This window comes from Serpula lacrymans (genome assembly GCF_000218685.1).
Source record: "Serpula lacrymans var. lacrymans S7.9 unplaced genomic scaffold SERLAscaffold_16, whole genome shotgun sequence".
Classification (NCBI taxonomy): domain Eukaryota; kingdom Fungi; phylum Basidiomycota; class Agaricomycetes; order Boletales; family Serpulaceae; genus Serpula; species Serpula lacrymans.
Genome location: NW_006763305.1, coordinates 426,487 through 448,491, shown reverse-complemented (window position 1 = coordinate 448,491; position 22,005 = coordinate 426,487). Strand labels below are relative to the sequence as shown.

The 22,005-nt window shown below is 44.0% G+C and overlaps 8 protein-coding genes across 8 annotated transcripts; 4 read left to right on the top strand and 4 right to left on the bottom strand.

Moving 5' to 3' along the window:
• Nucleotides 1–320: 320 nt before the first annotated feature.
• SERLADRAFT_443031 (uncharacterized protein) lies at nucleotides 321–1,170 on the top strand (the record flags this gene model as incomplete). The annotated part of the gene is made up of 5 exons (XM_007323637.1): nucleotides 321–403; nucleotides 455–482; nucleotides 541–726; nucleotides 782–937; nucleotides 994–1,170. The coding sequence occupies 5 exons, from the start codon at nucleotides 321–323 to the stop codon at nucleotides 1,168–1,170; spliced, it is 630 nt and encodes a 209-aa protein (XP_007323699.1).
• A 2,502-nt stretch (nucleotides 1,171–3,672) lies between these two features.
• Nucleotides 3,673–5,706, top strand: SERLADRAFT_479131 (uncharacterized protein; the record flags this gene model as incomplete). Its single annotated transcript, XM_007323636.1, has 3 exons — nucleotides 3,673–4,070; nucleotides 4,134–4,515; nucleotides 4,574–5,706. The coding sequence occupies 3 exons, from the start codon at nucleotides 3,831–3,833 to the stop codon at nucleotides 5,422–5,424; spliced, it is 1,473 nt and encodes a 490-aa protein (XP_007323698.1).
• Nucleotides 5,707–6,481: 775 nt separating this feature from the next.
• Nucleotides 6,482–7,211, top strand: SERLADRAFT_402039 (uncharacterized protein; the record flags this gene model as incomplete). Its single annotated transcript, XM_007323635.1, has 2 exons — nucleotides 6,482–6,834; nucleotides 6,924–7,211. Coding segments are annotated over 2 exons (205 nt in total), but the record flags the coding sequence as incomplete, so codon positions are not given.
• Nucleotides 7,212–7,835: 624 nt separating this feature from the next.
• On the bottom strand, nucleotides 7,836–9,086 carry SERLADRAFT_479123 (uncharacterized protein; the record flags this gene model as incomplete). The annotated part of the gene is made up of 3 exons (XM_007323634.1): nucleotides 7,836–8,091; nucleotides 8,143–8,699; nucleotides 8,753–9,086. The coding sequence occupies 2 exons, from the start codon at nucleotides 8,992–8,994 to the stop codon at nucleotides 8,321–8,323; spliced, it is 621 nt and encodes a 206-aa protein (XP_007323696.1).
• Nucleotides 9,087–9,097: 11 nt separating this feature from the next.
• SERLADRAFT_479121 (uncharacterized protein) lies at nucleotides 9,098–11,308 on the bottom strand (the record flags this gene model as incomplete). Its single annotated transcript, XM_007323633.1, has 13 exons — nucleotides 9,098–9,417; nucleotides 9,491–9,561; nucleotides 9,620–9,800; nucleotides 9,868–9,907; nucleotides 9,960–10,040; nucleotides 10,092–10,114; nucleotides 10,178–10,290; nucleotides 10,344–10,488; nucleotides 10,550–10,577; nucleotides 10,634–10,692; nucleotides 10,756–10,790; nucleotides 10,856–11,020; nucleotides 11,075–11,308. 11 exons carry the CDS (start codon nucleotides 10,772–10,774, stop codon nucleotides 9,260–9,262), a joined length of 918 nt encoding a protein of 305 aa, XP_007323695.1.
• Nucleotides 11,309–11,621: 313 nt separating this feature from the next.
• On the top strand, nucleotides 11,622–13,806 carry SERLADRAFT_479115 (uncharacterized protein; the record flags this gene model as incomplete). The annotated part of the gene is made up of 8 exons (XM_007323632.1): nucleotides 11,622–11,666; nucleotides 11,731–12,497; nucleotides 12,562–12,643; nucleotides 12,704–12,772; nucleotides 12,828–12,872; nucleotides 12,938–13,002; nucleotides 13,061–13,120; nucleotides 13,183–13,806. The coding sequence occupies 7 exons, from the start codon at nucleotides 12,245–12,247 to the stop codon at nucleotides 13,581–13,583; spliced, it is 975 nt and encodes a 324-aa protein (XP_007323694.1).
• A 173-nt stretch (nucleotides 13,807–13,979) lies between these two features.
• Nucleotides 13,980–16,501, bottom strand: SERLADRAFT_479112 (uncharacterized protein; the record flags this gene model as incomplete). The annotated part of the gene is made up of 23 exons (XM_007323631.1): nucleotides 13,980–14,121; nucleotides 14,176–14,454; nucleotides 14,504–14,531; nucleotides 14,583–14,642; nucleotides 14,692–14,795; nucleotides 14,851–14,890; nucleotides 14,941–14,956; nucleotides 15,018–15,029; nucleotides 15,090–15,114; nucleotides 15,166–15,206; nucleotides 15,257–15,282; nucleotides 15,333–15,358; nucleotides 15,419–15,436; nucleotides 15,491–15,500; nucleotides 15,561–15,604; nucleotides 15,657–15,682; nucleotides 15,737–15,765; nucleotides 15,828–15,841; nucleotides 15,902–15,955; nucleotides 16,007–16,065; nucleotides 16,114–16,155; nucleotides 16,218–16,361; nucleotides 16,435–16,501. The coding sequence occupies 20 exons, from the start codon at nucleotides 16,034–16,036 to the stop codon at nucleotides 14,095–14,097; spliced, it is 909 nt and encodes a 302-aa protein (XP_007323693.1).
• A 915-nt stretch (nucleotides 16,502–17,416) lies between these two features.
• On the bottom strand, nucleotides 17,417–20,081 carry SERLADRAFT_418368 (uncharacterized protein; the record flags this gene model as incomplete). The annotated part of the gene is made up of 21 exons (XM_007323630.1): nucleotides 17,417–17,564; nucleotides 17,746–17,768; nucleotides 17,830–18,099; nucleotides 18,264–18,300; nucleotides 18,391–18,455; nucleotides 18,508–18,547; nucleotides 18,601–18,616; nucleotides 18,744–18,750; nucleotides 18,833–18,873; nucleotides 18,923–18,948; nucleotides 19,000–19,025; nucleotides 19,097–19,114; nucleotides 19,167–19,176; nucleotides 19,241–19,290; nucleotides 19,352–19,377; nucleotides 19,440–19,468; nucleotides 19,543–19,556; nucleotides 19,620–19,673; nucleotides 19,722–19,780; nucleotides 19,835–19,942; nucleotides 20,000–20,081. 21 exons carry the CDS (start codon nucleotides 20,007–20,009, stop codon nucleotides 17,417–17,419), a joined length of 1,077 nt encoding a protein of 358 aa, XP_007323692.1.
• Between the last annotated feature and the right edge of the window lie 1,924 nt (nucleotides 20,082–22,005).

The window sequence follows — 22,005 nt, the reverse complement described above, 5'->3', positions numbered from 1 at the left end:
TGGACCTGGCCAGTTATAGGAGTCCCAAATGCTTCGGCACTCCTATTGCATCACCATAATTTTTTCTATCAAAACTTAAAATATAATAGCCCATCAGCTCAAATCCTAACTCCCAAATTTTGACAAGGACTTCCTCTCCCATCTCACCACTAGTACCCATCTCAATGTCTGAGTCATCTCAGCCTGTTTAGTTCTCAAGTGGCCAATGGAAAAAGAAAATCAAAGAGGTATGTGATTCTTTTGAATAAGGGTTACCACATGTACTGACACTACTACAAATTGGAACTGGAGAGGCTTTGGAGAAGTTGCAGAAAAAAGCCATGAAGACCAAGAAGGCTGAAAAGACCACCTGGCAAATCAACAGGCAGATGGATGTGGAGAACCTGGATGTTACTCCGCTCCAGTACAGGGCATTACAGTAATTGCCTGTGGATGTTGACAGACTTGAACACAGTGATGTTGATGACCATGAAGACATCATGGTGCATTTAGTTCCTTGAGTATGTCTATCATGTCTACAGAGTCTGACAAGTCAATCAGTTTGATAACAGGATGGTGGTGAGCAAGCACTCTGCTTGCGTAAAAACAAAACTGCCTGTCATGCAGCAGGATGTTCTGAGTCCTCTCTTGAACATAGGGACTCCAAGCAGAAATCAGGGCCTTCACATGAAAGCCAATGTTAGAGCCAGCCTGAACCTGGCTCTAATGCCAGACATCATGAAAATCGTAAGTGGTCTTCCATTCACACAATAATAGACTGACTTGTTCCTTGACATTTCAGCTGACTAAGAGAACTTCTCATGTACATGGGGAGCGGCATACCAAAGTCCGTGGACTTACTATACTATGGGTTTTATGCAAGCTCATATCCAAAGATCATCACACAGAATTGGCACCGGGTATTGACCTCAAGGAAAATATCTTGTTTGTTTACAAGGTACTAGTAGGTTTTTATTCTGGTGATTATATTATCTTACTCATGCAGTTTCATAGGATCTGATGGGCAAGAAAGGTTTATATAAGGCCAGAAACATACAGACACTGATAGATGACATGTGGTTTGCAAACCGGAATGATAAAGGGGCTCTGTACCATGAGTACTTCAACCCCATCTCTTTGGAGATAGTGGCTCTGATTCTCACTAATCAGCGGCTCATTTTTGCATACTAGATTGAATGTGCAATTGATGAGTGGGCAACCGGAGTTCAGGAAGGAGTGACTTTTGCAGCTGCTATGCCAAAGTCTTTCACAGCCACCTAGTGTGCTTGGCACAGCTGAATATAATGTTACCGGAAGGATGCATCAGCAATGGCATGATGCTGGTTGGTAATGTATTTCAGTTTTACAGGTTACATGTAAGCTAATGTTTGCTAGTTTTTATGCAGGTGCCAAATCTCTCCGTTGTCACACAAGTCTGGCCTTGAAGGCCATTCATTTTGGAGCCACATTACAAGAATATCTTGAAGAAAGTGCCACAGAAGAGGAGGATTTAGGTAGTGATGAGGATGATAACAGCATCACTAGATGTGGGGAGAATGATGCTCTTTTGCAGTAGATAATGAGCCTCTGTTTAATGATATCAAATTTATGTCTCATGCACCATTTTCTGGCTGTCAAATATAAATATTTGTTATTATTAATGATTTTGTGGTTGGTTGTGAAACTACAGCTGATATGTAGAAGTACATCCTGCTACTGCACTACAAATACATAGCTTTACAATATAATATTGGTATTACATTGATATCTGTACAAGGCTGTAGATGTACAGATTTCTGTTGATATTACATAGTGCTATGTAAGAGGGGGAAGAGAACACAGATACAGTGTCTACATGTGCTACATAGAAGTACATCATGATATCGCTTTTTCCTGATGCTGAAAACCTGGATCCTACGGGTCCAGGAATATAAACAGCAGCAATGCTCAGCATAAACTGGAACATCCAACTGATATACTATAGTTCCTATTAGACTGATTTTCAGAGGTTACGATCCAATTTACAAGTTAGCTCAGAGTTCATTAGAATCTCTGTATTAAACAATACCTAATTCAATTTACAAGTTAGCTACCGGAGTAACAAGTCAGCTAGGTAATATAAGAACACAGTATAGTATCTCAGCTCAGAGTTCACTGGAATCTCTGAGGTGTCTCGTTGCTACTTGCTTCACTACATATAATAAAAAAAGACATTTTTCCAATGTAAAATTTCACTCAAACATGTGAATACGACTCGCTCAGCCACTCTCAGCCACATTTCTGATTGAGCTTGCACCTTCAACACTGATCTCAATCAAAATCAAGAGAAACATGGAGATATCGTGTCTCAAAATATATCTATATTGTAAGTTCTATGAAGGGTGTGAAAAATGATCATGTTTGGAAAAGGAACAGTGTTGCACTTATAAGTAGGTCTGAGTAGACACAGCTTATATCTTTGAGCCCATACGCGCCCGAAGTTTGTAGGTCTTGCCCTTATGTATTACCAACCTACCTTGCGGTATTTACGCGTCATATTTCCACTGTTAGGACCTTGGGAATTACTCAGCCATGTCTATCCATGAAATCAAATCTAGGCTGACGACCGCGCGCACAAAAAAGTTTTGAAAGCACAGGCAGATCTTAAGTCACTGATGACTTTTAGACATCCTTATCAGATCACTAGATCGAATGTGACTTTGAATTAATCGAGGCTCCACGATACTTCTGTGCCAGTTGGTGGTATTGTATCGATATTGTCGAACGCCACTGATGGCAACTTGAAACAACTACAGTGACGCTTCGAGATTCGGAAGTGTAACATTAATGGGATTTAGGCATCGTACTGAAATATCCGGCTGGGAGTCTCGTGTAAACGGAAATCAGCTTGCTCTTCAAGGCATTGAAACTCGAAACATCAAGTAGCCTGTACGACGCCAGGACGATCTTCTGAAATTGTACCTTTATTTAGACATGCGATGTGTTCGGGACATGATAAGTGGCATGCAGAGATAGTGAATGAGCCTCACATGACAACAAGGATACCAAAGTGCGACTTTTGCAGAATGCAAAAAGGTCGGACTTGCAACAAAGGAACTGCAATAGCGTTATGTGTCGTACTATACCGAACCACCCTGCGAAGTTTATGATACTATAATTGATGCGCCTAATGACATGCAGAGGTAATTGATAACACGCATCAGAAAGCGAGGAAACGACCTAGTGTTCCAGTTACATGTGTTATCAGGGCCACGTAAGTAGTCCCATTGTCTAACTCGCATAAGAGGTCCTAGGATTTGATTACGAAAAAATCGGCTACAAAAAATATTTGCTCTGCGAGCGAAAGGTTTCATGGAGGAGGGTGCTCTGTCAGAGGTCATGTATAAGAGTATGATAGGTGTGAAAGTAAAATTGGCACGAAACTGGAGAAGATGGAGCCTATCTGTCAGTGAAAGGAATAGAAGAGGAAGGAGATACTTATCGTAAACAGGCCGGAAGTAGCCGACATCACTAGCAGCAAAGGTGTGTTTTGGATTCTTAATTTCTTTACCCTGGCAGGCCATGTCCTCGTGTCCAGCATATCATCAATCTGTCACGAACCTGGAAAAGGCCAGAATGTGCTGTGCGAAATGCGAATCAGGCTAAGATATGATTATCGCCATGCATAAAAAGGCTGATCGATTGGGCGATGGCGGACACGATTGGCAGGAACATGCATCCTGCCAACGTTGTCCACCTTCTCTTGATTTTGGAGCTCGTCTGCACTTATTAAAGCACGGATAAAAGGCGTGTTCCCAGCCAAAGCCATATCGTCCCCACCAACACTCACCCACGGATCGTGTGCCCTCGTCATGCACTCCTGCCTCTGCATCACAGAAATATTGGAGGAAATATTCGAGCATGCCTTCGCCGCAAAGTACGGATCTTCAACCCTAGCCGTTCTTGCAAGGACTTGTCGCGTGTTCTCCGAACCAGCGCTCGACATTCTCTGGCGAAAACAGACGTCTCTGATACCTCTTCTCAAATGTCTACCCCAAGATCTCTGGATTCTATGTTGGGGTACCAAATACGAGAATTTTCGTGAGGCATGGGTATGATTTGCCACGTTTCTGAGTCAGGTGTCCCTCATGCATAACCTAGCTTCTATTGTATAGGCTCTGACGAGGGATATTGTCCGTGAAGATTGGGTTAGCGTGCGGCCCTATGCACGGCGCATTAAAATATTCGAACACGGTCCTCCCCGTGAATCAGACCGCTGTATGATTCAGTCCAAGACTCTTTTAAGGCTGCTGGACACGTGCCCAATGTCCCTCCTTCCAAACGTTACTCAGCTGTCATATGCCACCGCGTTTATATCTCCCTGGTGGTACGAGTACGATGCGACTTTCGTACCTTGTCTGGTCAGGCTATTAAACAAGAATTTGGCTCAAATCACCCTCGATATCCATTCCGACATCATGCGAGAAGAAGTCGATGTAATGATGGCAGATATCTGCCTACAATGTCCGCGTACGAGTATGTTCTATCTGGGCCTTGGTAACGCATCCGTCTCCACTAGTATAATCTAGGTGATCTCATAGGCTCACTCTCATAGAACGTTCTTCGCTATTTTCCATGTTCAATTTCACGGACAGACTGGGATCGCTACGCCACCTTCACACTCTAGAGATCGATTTTTTGGAGGGAAAACCAGATATTACTGCCCTTCCCAAAAACTCACAACAAGATCTCTTTCCTTCTCTACGCAAGTTCGGCCTCACTGTCAATTGTGCCGAGTATGCGTTCCCTTTGATCGAAAATATCGGCTCCAGCGATCTGGAAACGATTAACATCAATATCCGCGGGCCACTGACAGCTTTTTCTTTGCACATACTCTTCATGACCTTCCGATGTAACACTCCCTGGCTTTCGTCTCTACGATCTGTCACTCTCCATGCAAAAGAAGATACAGTCCATGATATACCACCTTCCACAACTCAGCTTCTTACCGTATTCTCGAAGCTCCGATCGGTGTGTTTCCTAAACATAGGCATCGTCTTGAACGACGATTTGGCGAGCAAAATGGCCAAAGCATGGCCCGACCTCGAGCAGCTTGCTATTCAAAATCCTCTCCAGAAACAAGACCCATCAAACCTATCTTTGACAGGTCTTGCTGCGCTGGCCGCAGGTTGCCCAAAACTATCTCTTCTGCAATTCAAACTTGACGCCAGAGATATTCCCGATTATGTCATTCCTCGAAACCCACTCGATCCAGTCGAAGTTTCGAAAGGCATAATGAGGCTTGTACTTTCCCAAGGTTCTCAGATTGATGATCAGAGTGAAGTTACGCCGTTCTTGCTGCTCCTATTCCCGAAGCTAAGGGTTTGGTATCTTGGTCTTGAAAAGGAGGAGTTGTACGCTCGCTGGTCAGATGTCACGAAGCAAACACGTTTATCCCTTACTTGACTATTTTCTGTATTCAAGTGTCGAGCTCGATTAGTGTTTGATTGGTACTATGAACTTGGTAGGCAGAAGTCACACCAATTTCTTATCTTATCTTCTCTCGAACACGCATATATATTCTAGTATACCTTACATATGGTCTATGAAGAACTCTGCAGAGTCCATTTTATATTAGCACAGCAGAAGAGTTCGATAGTATGTAACGTTCATACAATATTATGTTGCACTTTCTTAGTATTTGCGGGTCTCATAACGAATTCGGAGCGCAGCGCTGGTATTACAAGGTCAAATGGTCGCTGAGGGAAAAGATAGAAAATTTTGTCCATCGTCAGGAATCTTGTCCGCTATCCGCCGTCAATTCACTCTCGTTATAAACATCAAAAAACGCACTACATAAGGTCACAGGAAACCCAGAAAACTGGGATAAAAAAATATAATGTACAGAAAATGCTACAGAGACACGCCTAAAGGGTCTTTCTCAGGGACCCTCTTATAATCGCGATATACTCCATCCAACTCATACAGCAGGCTGATGTCTGCGATCATGACGCCGCTCCACCGTCGACCTAACACGTTGTCTTCCATCTCCCATACCATTATTCGTGCTGTCACCGGAAGGTCCTCTGCTGTGACTTCCACTCGCATCGCTGATGACAGTCTCGATTGAGCGCGCAGTGTTGATGGAACGTTTCGAAATAGAGCCCTTCCCTGCTCTCCTAAGGCTAAAACGTGAACGAGGTAAATGGCTAGTTTGGGATGTGGAAACAGGACTAGCGTCGGAAGGGGGCACATCCGAATATGCAGGTGGGTTCATTCGGCTCCTCGAAGATGGAGACGGCCCCAATTTGGCATTGTCGTGCTCTTGAGTACCATGAGAGGGTGGTGTGAGTACGCCGCCCAAGAAAGGCGTTATAATGTCTGCAGGATGTATGGTGGCAGGTACACAGACGGGTGAAGCATGACCGCGAGAAGACGCCAGTTGCGTGTTTGTTAGAGAATGGGTGCTGCCAACCGGTGAGCTCGTGCGTACACCCGAGGACAATGGTCCAGGAGAATATGGCGAAGTGAGAGTGGGTGACATGACTGAGAGAGGGATGGGATTTTGTTGCGCATGGACACCATTCATGCCAGCGGATATTGTGCGAAGGTGCCCATTAGAGTGAACATGCGCTCCCTGAGGTCTTTTAAGCGGTACATGAGAGACTTTAGGTGCTTGTTGGGTTGTTTTCCCCGAAAATTCAAGTTTACGACGTCTGCTCCGCCGAATAATGAAATACAGCGCCACTGCCCCTATGATCAGGACTGCAACAACACCGCCTACTGTTCCTCCTACAATAGTGCCAACGGGCGGCTTTGTGCTCGTGCTGGAGGAAAGTGGGTTCGAATCGAGGGCAATTCTCTCTGCGGGAGTATCTGCACAGGTGTGTGGTCAGCAATCTTTGCTCGTAAATGAGTACAAGGGCTGATCAATGTAATAACGCTTTCGGAACTCGAGTACTAACCTTCTTTCGCAACCGCAATACCTTCTTTTAAAATTGCCAGGGCTCGAGCGTTATCAATAAAAAGAAAGACGTAGAATGGCCACACACGCAAATGAAAAGCGCATTGTATAGCCATTCCCGTTGCTCTCCAGATACGTTGAATTCCGAAGAAACGTGGATAGAGTGGCTCTAAATGGGCAAGATGGTGATTATATCCAGGTCGTAGGGAGGGAAAGACCTGAGAGATTATCTGGTCACTGCTGCGGATACAAAAACACCCAGACGCTGAGCCACTCGCGCGAAAGCTTTAGCTGCAACCGAGCGCCGTTAACATCACTCATTCATCCAGATGGGAGTTATCACTGGTACAGACACGGTATAACCGTGGCCCAGTCCGGCTGAGTGGGGTACACTTACACAAATAGCTTCGAGAAGATGTCTAAAGAGGGTCCTGAATGAACTCAATGTCCGTCTTTACTGCGAGGCGTCTGATAAGTGATGTATAGATTTAGCACTGTTGAAGACATCGAAGCATGATGTTGCCGCACGCACCCGAATTTCCTGTCAATTATTCCCCCAAGAACACATGTCTGCCCACCTGATTTGGCCACATATGCCATGGCCAGCACCGGTAACTTGCAACGTGTCCTGTCTCTTTCTGTTCTTCGTTCCTCGAATTTCGACTCGCCGCAGAAATCTACATCCTACTACCCACTTCTTGTAAAGTGGTGGCAGTAGAGGGCTGTAGCGGATCCGAATTTCAGCTTAGATCATGATAATACCTGGAATGGTCGTATGTGTAGCCATGAAGGTGGATTCAGAATGCCTGCAAGTCCGATTCAGGTGAGAAGTGGTGCTACTAGTAGTTCCGAGGAAAGAGAGTGGCTTATGTAAACCACATGGTAAACCAGTTGACTGTGAAAATCTCAAGTCACTGTTTGAAATCCACCACCATGCTGCGCGCTCTGCTAATCACCAGCAGACCTCTGCTCTCCCGTTTTCGCTCAAATCCTCTGCCTTCGTTGCACCATCATTCTCATGCTCACCTCGTCGCACCTCTTTCGCAGAACCCACCTTTGACACGAGGGATGAAAGTACGGTCATCGGTAAAGGTCATGTGCGACGGTTGTAGTATTGTAAGGAGGAAAGGAAGAGTTTATGTGTTATGTTCCAAAAACCCAAAGCACAAACAGGTATTTCTTGTCCTACACTCCTCCTCGCCGCCTTTCCTCATATATACAACAGCGGCAAGGATAGCCGGTTTGACTCGGACAACCTCAACTCACAAAACTTACTCGCATTATAATTAGTCGACATCTACGTGGAAGAGCAAGCATGCCTATGTCTATAAGGCAATATACTGTCCTCAGAGTGTATCTGCCGATGATGATGGATCCCAATTGTGCAATTCTGATAAACTACACTTCACGCAGCCACATCTGAAACTCGTAGCTTATCCCATTCTCTTCTTGAATTCCAGCTGGTACTTCGAATCCCACCCATTTCTCCAAATCTTCATGGGATGCTACCACCCAATCGCTTTGTTTGCTATCCGTTTCCGCTAGAAAATCTGGCATGAACACATCGCAATCATCAAATGCTGGATTTGTGATTCGCGTGAGCAGAATACGATCTACTAATCCCAACGAAGTTCCTGTTAAGGATTCTTGGTAAAGAGACGCTCCTCCTATAATGAACGTCCGATGAATGTTTTCTGTCTTCGATAGTCGATGATAGGCATCGTCATATCCTGAGCACAGGAGCTGAGTTTCAGACGACGGTGAATCTGGTTGTGCTCTGGATTGGCGATCAATGACGCGAGGCTGGATGTCTGAGCCATCTCCACGTACAATTTGTAGTCTGCTTTCCGACTTATAACAACATTGATCCGTTTAGGAAGAGGCCTGAATTTGGCGGGTATACTCTCCCATGTATTTCTACCCATGACCACTGCGTTCATTTGATCATCTGGGGCATTTGAAGTGACACGAGCAAAATACGCCATATCTTTTCTCAAGCGCCATGGCAAAGTGCCGCTTTTACCAATGCCATTGTTTTTTGTAGCTGCGACGATGATGGTAAGGCGAGACATAATTGGGACTTGGATGAAGGTGCAACAGAAAAAGCGCTTCGGCTTTTCAACTTGACGCGACTATGATCACGGATTCTTTCAAGTTGGTCCTTGTGCCATATGCGGAAAAAGACAAGATTTTTCACATTACAGTACTGAAACTGACCAATACTAGTCCATAGCAAAAATTGAGAACTCGAAAACAGGATTGTAAATGTCAGACATTGTAGCATGCAGGAAATGACTGTTAAACGTTAAACTCTGAATCTTCTAGGCATTTGGTGATCTACATTGCATTCGGCTCAAGTTTCCCTTCCAAGTCCGATTCTTGTCCTTGGTCTACAATAGTTTTATTAGGAACACGAGGATTTTTCAAGAGGACCGCTGGATGTGCGATGTTAAGAGTAAAGATAGCCAGAGTTATCATAGCACCATCAAGCACATCTAAAAGACAATTGATGAAAGCATAAGCATCTGAGCCTCAAATCCACTGATAGAGATGAAATTTGGGACGCACTGAAGTAAACCTGAGTAGATATGATCCTCCCAGTAAACCCATTAGCTAACTCAATTGTACGATAAACCGATCTAAAGCGGGGGAGGGTGATGGTTGGAATAAAATACTTCGCAGTTCCTTGAGGCTCACCTGATGAATATGCAGGTAGTTTCGAATATTAGGGCCATTATCATCAATTTCATGTTCGGATCAATAACATTTCCCCCTGCATTGTTAGGAGAGTCGACTGGGAAAACTCTGCGAAGAGGAGAATCCGAAAAGTATCTTAGGAAAAACTCCCCAGCACAGGCTACATATACCGTGATAGATACTGGAAAATGGGATACAGTCAATCAGTTGTAGTTCCCGCAGTTCTGCAGCAGTAATATATAACGCACTCATCTGTGCTACGATACCTCCGAGCATAATGTTACCACCCTACGAAAGTTAAGCTTCGCCTAATATTACGAAAGAACGAAAGCATACTGACATTATTAGGGCTTTGCTGCTTACCCACAGCCGTGGCAGCTGATGCTCCTCCGACGGCTTGGACTATAAGACAGATTACATCCTAAAGAAGGCTAGTGTAAGATATATTCTCTCTGACCACTGAAGCACTTACAAAGGAGCAGAACACGAAGGTATCTTTAGAAGGTCAAGTGTTTGGGCTTCGTTTATCATTCTAAGTGAATAGAACCTTGTACTTACATAGTTTGGGAGAGAGACGACTGTAGCGGGAACCGAGACGACCTATGATTTTTCCGAGAATAATAAAGTTGGCAGCAACGAGCGGCGTTGGGGCGAGTATAGTCGCCGTAAGTCTAAAAGTTCAATATGACACTATGTTTTCCAATTTCTAGTGGATATAGCTTACTGGATTTCATACGGGATAAGAATGTGGGGGTTTTTGCTCGACCACAGCCTGGCGCTCCATCCAAGAATCTCAGCCACGCCAGCAAAAACAGCTGTTGGTAATAACCACCAGAGTCTAGCTCTGATACACTGAAATAGATGTACCACTGTGTAATATGATCTCCTTCAATGAGTGAAGAGTCGGGGAAGGTCAGAGAGCTAGCTTACGCGTGGAAATGCTGTACAGTACAACGAACTTTCTTGTATTCAGTTTACACCGAAAAACAGTTATGGCTGTAAAGACCCACTCACAATGGCGCAGACGTATTCTGTGGGGACATAGTGATAAGGTTCCCTCAGCGGAGCGATTGCTGGGTCAAAATTTGACTGAGTAGAGAACACGGGGTAGATTATTGAGTCCTAGAAGTACTTACCGGGTGGTGCTGTCGCCATAGTTGTAATCACAAGCCTAACAGATTCAGGATGTCGTACTTGAGAACAAATAGAAAGACGAATAAAAGTGACTTGATTCACCTGAGGAGTGACTCACTATCTTTCTTATTTCTACACAGGGTGCAGAACTAAGTACTGAGAGCGAGACTGAGAGCAAAAGCTACCACCGTTGGCATGTATGCATCCAGGCGCAGGGGCAGGGGCAAAGATCATTGCGTGGAATCAATTGATCGGGCCGAACAGGCTCTATGTATCATGAGCCTCTGGAATAGCGAATCAGCGACTGATAAGACGACTTACATGATCAATCCCGGTTCTGAGCTTTACCGGGCGAATAGTTTGACTGGAAAACATCAGCTATTTTAGAGCGAGGAACTGCCCTCGGAACGAACAGGTACCACGCGGCAAGGTATCCGCAGCAAATTCCGTTCCTCGAGGCCTCTGAGTTCGACGAAAGGCCATTTAAGTCGGTTTGTCCGCCAAGTTGCCTCCACGACATAGCTCTGGACCAGCGGACAAGTTCACGTCCCCAAGCACAGTTCACGCCGTCGCGGTGTCAGTGGCTGTCGAAGTCTCTGCCTGAACTGCTGAGCCAGGTTCAAGCACAGCGGCTCGGACTCCCAAACCCCATTGACACTGCAGGACACGCAAACAAAAGAATAATACGTTTCGCATGTTGGCTACATGGGATCTGAAAACATGAAGCCGTGGTTTTGGGGCTTCACATCACATTCTCCGTTGTCTCGTCCTGTTTGGTCTAGTTTTTTAATTGGTCCAACTCCAACTGCTTCGCATTATCTCATGCAGGATCCGACGACAACGAACTTGGGTTTAAATTGAAATGCGACCTTGTCATGTATGCCCTATCGACCTGTATACTTGAATGAAGGCAGTAAGTAATTTACAGTAAACATCGCGAGCTCAAATGACAACGTCACTCCATTGAATTTGCCTAGCTTAATCCTATGACCCTTCACCCAGATACGCATCAATTGAAGTCATGCACCTCCCTGGAAAACATGCATTTGTTATACTTGAATAATAACCTCACGCAGATGGTAACACCGCGGCTCTTCCACACATTGGTGAGACCGTTGCTTAAAATACACAAATGTCTTGGCCATATCAGACGTCCAACAACATCTCATCAAACGTCTCATCCGAACAAGCCTATCCTGTTCATGCTCTCAGCGTCAAGATGGCTTCACGTGGACTGTCATCTGCCGTTTATCGCTTCAGAATCCTCAGGAACTTTGAAGAAGTCATCATATCGTTCCTCGGATCTCCCCGAACCGATAGTACTTGCCATTGGCCAGACATGCAGTCAGTGCCTACTTACTGGCGCTGCAAAGCTATACTGAGCTGTTGTTCCCTCGAATGCTTCTGACGCTTTCCATGACCTCTTAGTGCTGTCACTTTCGTGTTCATTCCTTTCTCGATCATATCCTTGCACTAGTTACTGGTCCTATCATGAACAAAACCAAAAATCAGCTCTTGACCATCGCCAGTATATTGCTTGGATTTTTTGGATATTTTATAATCCCAGTTGAAGGTCTAGGTCAAGGTCGCGATGGGACAATCCAGGTAGATCATAGACGGCGCAGTGAGTTTGCAGCTGTGACGGGTGTGATATGTTCCTCCAGCTTTTCGTGGATGAACAATGAAAAAGGGCAATCGCCATGTATGGTGGTCGCTTACATCGAAGGAGCATGTACAGAGGGAGGCAAGTTTCTCTGAGGCTGGAGGCTATCGTTCCAATATTAATGTTCTGATGCTATTCATTTTAGTTTGGAATATTCCTCCTTTGCAACCTGATAGCCACTATGATCCACCTAATGCAACTATCAGCACAGTGAATGTATGTTCGTGGTTAGTCTCACTGACAGATTCACGATGTAGAGTGTTGGACTGACAGGATCTTATAATTAGCTCGTGGTCGTCGTACAACCTGTTGAGCGCTTGTACAGCATGTCAAGGCATGAACTCTTCGATATTAACGTTCGTAATATAAAAGAACCTTTCCTTTAACTCGTGTCTAAGTAATACTTCGTAGCTGGGAAGGCTACAGCGCAGAATGCCCTTCATCTGAGTCAAACTCGTTAGTCTACCTCTTTCCCTGACTAATTTCCTCCGGCAAGTTGATTATTCTACCCTTGAAATCAGGGTTTTCCCCTCTGGCTATACATTATCCAGTAACACTTCCATACCTTACTGGGCTGCTACGAACCGTGAGCATTTGAGACCTTACTATTAGCGGAAGACATTTCATTGATATCATGGTATTAGCCAATGAATGGTCCAGTGCAATGTTCGACGTAGACCAGGCGCAAACCCTGGCACATCAGCGTAAGCTATCTCTTGTATGTTAAATTTACATCAGGATAACGAAAATGACTCTGATATATTAGGTCCTGATCTTACACCTGGAGCTTCTAGTGCCAGGAAACCATCGTTAGTCGGGCCCATTATCGGTGGTGTCGTTGGCGGCATGGCCATCCTCGTAGCTGCTGGCATCGCCGGCTTTGTGTTGTACAAACGTAAAAAGGATGCTAAGCCAATCAGGGTACCAGACAGGGACGAAAGTGGAGGTATGGAGTCATCAGAAATGCTGCCGCACAGGGAGCACATGTATTGGCCTTCACGCTCTTCGACATATTCGACCGTAATGACAGAGGCACCTGTGGAACGAGGGGGACCACGGTATCCATCACCAGGAGCATATTCAGTGAGGTCATACATCACGAGAACATCTTCACCCCTCACTGGCTCTATCGTCTCTCTGCAACCTGATGGCACTCCTGTCGTCTGATCATGGTTGGGATCGGGTTTTGCAATTCAGTTTCAGTCTTGGAAGCAGTTGAATAGTGTCTTAAGAACTTTTGGAACCAACTTACTTCTACGAGTTCTCGCAACCATGCCCGATAGACATCTCCTAGCGTGTGCTTGGTAAAAACGTTGTGATTCGAACAACTAAAATATACCTCATCTGCCTTTTAGATCATGCAATATATTGTTCTCAGTAAAATATCTCACATTTCGAGTTCTGCATCTAACTCCCGGGAAAACAGAGTCCATCGACCATAAAAGCCTGCCAGGGTGCACCAATCACTTTTCTGAATTCTTCAACATGCTATGCTTTCAACTGGTGAAGGCCACGCCACCACGCCATAGTATAGCTCTGCGACTGGTATGTGAAATGCGGTGCAAGTCAAAATATAAGCATAGCATAATGTTGAATGAACATAGAATACAGATACAAGATTCAGTAGGAACCACTATATAATATGGTCTTGAAAGCTAAGAAATTACGCAGGGTTCTTTCATACCGCTGGTTTGTCTTCTTCGTGCTGCAATGTCAACGTCAAAACTTGTAAGCAAACATGATAATCAATACACGCTACCTGATTAACATCTTTGTAGTTAGTCCCTCTCTCACCAAGTTCAATAAACTCAACATTTGGCGCCTTGTTGGCAATGGATACTCCATTCTGATTTCTCCGGCGGCCAGTTAAGCCAAAGTGGGATTCCTTGTTCATACTGTCTGCAGGCGACCTTCCAGTGTCCGCAACTTCGTATACGGTGCGCCGGGTGTTTAACATTGTCATGAGAGAGTTCGTATAAATCCCGACTATAGCAAATTCGGCAGCAGAGTACCATATAGTGCTGGGGCGGATAGCGAGCTTGTCATAACTATTAGGAAAGGGCTGTATAATTGGGTGAAAGCCATACCACAAGGGCCATCGTAAGAGACGTTGCTCTGGTGACAATCTGTTATTCTGTATAATATCATCAAGACTTGGCAACGCACGTTGACACCAAACCCCTACTGGCAGCATAAATTATTAAGGTGTTGACGATGTGACGTGTCCTGTTTGGTGGTCAGCTTGATAACTTCAGGAAACCAAAGAAATACAAACCGCTTGAATTCTGTTCGCTTGCGGTATAAAAGAATACATAAGAAACCTGTGACAAAACTGTCTGTAATCACAAGCATTATGAAGGCAGGTAGGATTGTGTTTTGCTGTTTGCAATGTCATCATGTATCTCCATACGAACTTTTGTAGAAGCGGCCTTACACTGAATTGTAGTAGAACCTCGACATTCGCCGCCAAGAACCTGCGAAAGTGATAAATCATATGCGTTTGGACCAAGAAAGTGAAACGTACATGCGCACAGCAGCGTCTGAACAACCGAGTGAAACGGTGAGCTAAAATCCATAAGTTGCATAAATCTGGGTACCAACCTAGTCCAAAACCTTTGTTACAAACACCTCATTAGTACAAAACAGCCTTGAATGGAAGGAACTTCCCCTCACCGAGAGCAAGCACAAAGGGGATTGTCTTCATGGAAACAAATGTCAGCTCAACTCTTTGATGAATGGTGATACTGACCATGGCCCCTGTCAACCACCAACGGAATCGGGCGCTGCTCACTATCAAAGGTATAAGGTGGTGGAACTTGTTGAAAAATGACAAACCGCACGTTGGAAGATCATCTTGATGTAATACCTATAAGAACATGACACATACGTATGGGAGATTACAATGATAGTGCTCACGACATCACAGTGGCAAATACGATGATCTTGAATATTTAGAAACATGCTGGTTAGCAATGGTCTGCAGATTGTATCATACGACTGACCCAGATAACTACTGTCATCTGTATTGATATTATCATCAATGAGCGTACATGTCACCGCAAAAGAGTGCGTACGCCTAATGACCTGAGAAAATTATATCAAAGGTCATGCTTAGGGAGTGATTGCCAATGGATAAAGACGTACCATACATTACGCAATAACATTTCGAGATTGAACATCGCTGTTATCTGCTCGACACACAGCTTAATGGGTGAATTCATGGAGAGAATGAAAACAAACTAGGTGATAATAACAATTGTGACACACTGACATATGAACGTTAGGTCAGAAGCCTAAGGCAATGCAAGCAATATCCGCACCGCCAACGGTGTGTGCTGTGTTCAGCACCCTGGCACAAGAGCAGTTGTAATAAATATTAAAATTTTGATTGCAACAACAATAATGACATACCAGAGAAATAAGACCTAAGCATAGAGATAATGCTGTAAGCTCGTATGCTACGGTGCGTATGAAGGCTAACATACCAGTAACTTGGTCCACCAGCTATCTTTTGGATAGTTGAACCAATACAGATATGCCTGTAGGGAAGGATTGAGAGCTAATAATATTTGTGAGGGTTGTAAACGTACCTGCGTTGTTGTAAGCCCGTACAGGCCCATTGAGAACCATGAGCCAACCAGTACAGGTGCTAAACAAGGAATGAAACAATTGTAATATTGATAACGGTGAGATTTACCATATGCCTGCACCAACGAGGTTAGAGTCGCTACAAGTTCTGCTGGAATGCATGTAGTATCCATGAGTGTTGGGCGTGCACAGAGTGTCTGAATATTACAGTACTTATATGAAGAGCCGGTGCTGATGAACTTCCTGAAATCCCTGGATGTCCGGATCAAACGACCCATTGCGCTCTGACTCTAGACTAATACAGTGTTTATGTTCAGCTCCCTTTGATGAACTTTTGACACTGGCTGAACTTCAAATCTTGTAAAATTTGTGGGTGTGAGTTGTGAATGATTACTCTATGATAAGTACCTGGTTGATAGACAGATCTCACCTTGGCTCTGAAACGATAAGGGTCTTAGATGCAGCGCCGTTATGCTAAGATCTCGTGACATGCGTTCAAGATTCAAGTTCACGTTAGCATAATTACTGAATGCGTAGGACGTATCATGATGTTCCCACGCTCTCAGAGTTATTGACAGCGGCCCGGGCTTGTATCATGGATATTGTTCATCAAACAGGTCAGCGGTCGTTTTCCAGTCTGATTATCTCTTTCATTCTGTGATTTTCTCTGTTGGTCTGTAGATATATCAAACCTACACTGGGCTCCGACTCGGAGAACTTCAAGTTGGATCCGCCGATATCATTCACTGCCAAAGCGCTCACCATACCATACCTCTCATCCTACATGTTGGCACTGCATGGCTATCATCACAGAACAGACCACAAAATCACGCCAGACACATGCATAGCACTTTCTCGTACCTTGTCTATTAATGTTGCGTCTTGCTTAACAAGTTCTCTTTTTTCCCCTTTAAGAGTGGTCTTCGTTCTTCCCCTCTCTTTGGACAGATTTCTTGGGCTACTACATCGTTCCGCGGCCGACAACTCGCTCATCCACGCCAAGTCTTCTCAGCGTCCAAGAAAAGGAGCCCGAGTTTATTCTACCTTTTGTTGCAATCATGTGTATACATTATATTCATATGAAAACATTGGGTCCTCGAAGTACAAGTATTCACACGTTGTGTGGCAATGCTGGAAATGAAGTGACATAGGAGGCCGCTGATATCAAGGCCGTTCAACAGGCTTCTCGTCCCACGGACAGCATGACTCGAGCTGATGGTTCGGACTCATAACGACAGATTACCTCTTTATTTAAGGTTCTCTGAGCGGATCTATGCATCCGAATCCAAGGCTTTGGGATGACAGAGAATATCACTGTAAGTGTGGATAGCTTTAGAACACATTGACATTTAGATTATGCCTCCTGAGTCCAACTGTTAAATGATTATACCAGTCCATTCTATTACAATTCATCATTGAGATCCCTGTAGCAAGCTATGGAGAGTAGCTAGGGTAATCATCGCAGACATGAACATGTGTGAGTCCTCTTTTCTCTCTCTCTTCAAGCTGAGCTTGTTCCCATCTTGCCCACTTTTTGGCTTCGTTATCATGTTGTTAAAACTGTTTCAACGCATGTCAAATTCTAGCAATATAAACAAAAAGTCAAGAAACGTGCACAAGTCGCAAGAATGGCACACGTTATCAATGAATAAGAAAGGGAAAAAGTAAAATGACTGGACAGAGTAGCGCAACAGACTTTCTCACTAACCAACTACGAAACGAACGTTGAGACAGTGCTCACACCACCGACATCACTCCAACCCCCTGTAACACCACAAGTACAGAGTGAGTAACAGGCCGGCAGGTATTAATGACAATAACTCACCCTGTGATTTTCATCATCGGAGCTGGCGGTTCTTGTTGCGCCAAGTGAGATTATTTCGACGTCTGAAGCCTTGTTTGTGGCACAAACACCACTGCGAGTTCTCCTACTAGGGAAGCTCATTTGGAATTGGAGGCTGCTTGGCGGAGTTGTTTCTATGATTTCGGAAGAGGAACGTCGTGTATTCAACATTGTCATGAGGGAGTTCGTATAAAACCCAACGATAGCAAATTCAACCCCAATATACCACATCTCGTTTGGATGAATGGCGAGCTTAGCAAAGTTATCAGCGAAATATGAAGATGACGCAATGAGTGGAAGACACACCACCAAGACCATGACGAGTGCGGCCACTCCAGTAAAAAATAGTCATTATATGTGCTACCAATAGACAAAGAAAAGCTCGCGACACACAATGTTATCAAGCCTCTACTGACAGTATAAATTATTAAGTTGTTAATGATTTTTCTGGTCCTGTTCAATTAGTTAGTTGTCACCTTGTGCATAGTAGAGAACAGAGTTTACTGCTTGAAGGAGGTTCGTTTTGTGTACAAAACCACGCACAAGGAAGCTGCAATGAATCCATCTGCAACGACTTGCACAATCATGCTGGGTAGGATTGTACTATGCTGCAATCGAGAGTAGATAAAGTTTGACAAACATGAAGTGAGATAGGCTTACGACAAATCCAAAGATTCCTGTCAGATCTGGTGATAACAACCTGTTCCGATATAAGTTTGCAAAAACTATATGATGGAAAAAAACAACACATACATGCGCACAACAACATCTGGATACAGGTCAACGTAGATGGCAGTCAGAAACATCTTTTAGCGCAAGAAGTCGAAACCAAACCTAATGCGAAGGCTTTGGGAGTAAGAATTCAATTAGCAGATGTGATATCCAGTCGAACGCACTGTGCCCCTACCAAAATAAAGAACAATAGGTATGACCTTATTTTAGATGCCAGTCAGCCCAAATTCAACTATAGGAAGGAAATGCTTACGAGGACTGCTGTCAACCACCATCGTACCCGCCCACTGTTTACTATAGGAATCATAAGTATATCGAAGGTGTGATTGGTAATCCTACATACAGCGAAAGACTATCGACACGTAATAACTAAGGCAAAGTGAGTGAAAGCTATTGAGATTGTAAGAATATATTGCTTACAGCATGACAGTGATGGACACCACGCTCTTTAATTGAGTGAAAATAAAGATAAAAATAAGCTATGGTTCAGGTGCGCACTACAGCAAGTATAACTGACACGTAAGAGGATAGCCATCTGTATGTGGGCGTTAGTATTTGCATGAGCATGAAGATGACAAACTACATACAGACAACGACCTGCACGTATGATGATACGTAAAAAAGAAATGGAAAAAATCATAAATGAAAAAGCGAGACATACCAAACATTGCGATAAAGCAGGCTGAAATCCAGACTCAGCAACGCTACTATCTAATGGGTAAAAACAGATGAACGAAAAAGACAGAGAAGCGGAGAATGGATGAAGACAAACCATATAATGATAACAAAGATGGCAAACTAGGATGTAACGGTTAGCTCAGAGTCAGTAATTGCAATAAAGATGGGTGGGGGGTACGCACTGCAAATGGAATGTGCTGTGTTGACAGCCCTAAAGCGCAAAGATAAAGATGCATGCAAATTCATTTGGCGATTTTTGGAGGGATGATAACAGATGGAACACACCAGAGAAATGCAACCTAAACGCATATTTGGAATAATCATCAGAAATGACCCTCGGCCAACTATAGAGTCTGGCCCACCAGCGATTTAAGCCATGGGCTGTCTTTCGGATAATGAAGGAAATATATATATATCTGTCATGGTATGAGCTGAGCGCAGGATAGATAAACTAGAAAACATACCTGCGTTGTAGTGAGCCCATACAAGCACACACCCATCCACGAGCCAACCAGACCAGCTCCTGGAAAGCAGACTTCAGCAATAATCAAATCAAATGTATGGCGATTGGACTCACCAAAGGTAGATGAGAGCAAGAACCACTCATCACCAAACGTAGGCATTCCGGGGATAGACATGAATATTATTTTGCTAGGGTACGATGAGAGGGTAATGGACTCCACACCTGGGCTTACTGTATATAAGCTTTCAACTTCAAATCCATGGAATAGAACATTCGGACTTTTAATCATAAAGAGAAACGGCTTTCCATGTTATGCGTACAATGAATGAGCAAAGCGAACAACAAAATATGTCCGCACGGCCTCAGCGAGCGCTTCTCTTGACGCTGTGATACCATATGCTTGACATCAAGAAACCAGCGCCAATATGCAGAATTAGGTATGTAATTAGACAGTTAGCCTTGTTTTGACATCTAAATTTCCAAGCCGATCTTGATGCATGATGGGCGATACTGCAAGCACATTCGAACTACTCACCATGTGTATACCTAAGAGTGCTGTGAATTGCACCATATCGCTGAGCATGAACCTGAAGATCATTCAAATAAAAGGCCTCTGAGAGTAGGTAGCCGCCAGTGAGCGCTAGTGAATATTGATAAGGTCGCGGTGGGCCAGTGGACGAGGTAAAAATCCAGATCTGTGCCGCGGAGTTTATTGTCATGCGTGGCAACATTTTTCATGTCTAAAGCAAATTTCCGTGCAACGTCGTGTACAGTATGATTAAAACCTTCATGACTGGTCTCAATATTAATAGCGTCGTTCGAAGTAAACGCTGAAATATTTTCAGGAGCCTGAAAAAAAGAAAAGTGGATATTTGTAAGCGTCTGAAGCTGAAATAATTACCAGAAAGGGTCGGGTATAGATGAATTCATTTTTTCCAAAGAATTCATGGGGCTAACTCCGCCTGAAATTCCGATGCGTATTATCGAACTGACCAGACATAGCTATTAGTCTCTTTACGCCCACGCTATGTCTCGCTCTACTCAACCTGCCGACGACTACAACGATGATCTTGATGATATCGACAAATTTGATGAGAATGGGATGCCTGGAGGCCCCCTGACCATTAAGTGGACGTCGGAACATTGTCAATGATGAGAACTGTTGTTAGAAAACCACACACAAAAAACAAACTAACACACAATCCTCCCAGATTCCATGGAACTTGTTTATGGGCTTTGCCTCCTAGAGCAGTGGGTGCTCTGGTTGTTCGTGGGGTGGTATGTATAAAGATCCTTCAAAGTAAAAACCCAAAGGTGTATGAGTGTGGGTTTTGAGGAGGAGGGATAGTTGAATTTATAGAAAGATAGGGGCTTTGTGACGAGTATAGACGAGCACTACCTTGCTAATCATAGCACAAGGTAGGTTTGAGAATGACAATATGACAAGGTTCCCAGTGATAGCAGGCTCCTGACGCACAAACTGTAGTGCTCAGAAGGACTCTAATCGAAAAGGGATGACAATGACTTCAAAAATGGGAAGTGATGATGACAGCAGTTAACAGTGGTAGCAGTGGGAAGTGTTGTGACCACACTGGATCACAAGTAGCAGAGAGTAGTGAACTTGAGATTAGAGAAGAAATCTGGATTGGAGTTCTTGTTATTTTTACAAGGTAAAATACAGGGGTTTATATAGTAAAAGAAAAGTAGGCTATGCACAGTATAGCTGTGCAAAAAGAATGAGAAAGAATATGAAGGAAGGAATGTACGCTGACGAATCCTGCGTAGGTAGTACAGGATAAGATTGTCAAAAAAGGAAAAGAAAGAGATAGAACAATGAATGCTGTGAGTAATGTCACAGGTTTGTACAGCCATAAAGTAAAGTCCAATAGCAAAAAGAGAGCAGGAAAATCATGATGTCATGGGAAGATGCAGTAAAAAAAAAAAGGGCAAGGCAAAACACTATCAGTATCAACACAGTTCCTTTATTGTCAGTCAGGCATTCTAAAAAAATATGTGTCCATAAAAATGATTCAAAAATCAAAAATAATCGCACTGTAAATGAATGTTCTGCTGAGGAAAAAGAAACTGGAGCCACCGGTCCACCACCTAGTCCAAATCCGACAGTTCCATGGCCTTACCAATGGACTGGTTGTGTTGGACCACCTGATCAAACGAGGGAGGGAGAGGAGTAGTTCCAATTTGGAACAAGTGAGTCCCAGGCAGCATGTGATAGGTGTAGCTGTAGCGAAGATGATGGACAAAAGATAAGTGTACCCAAGTGAATG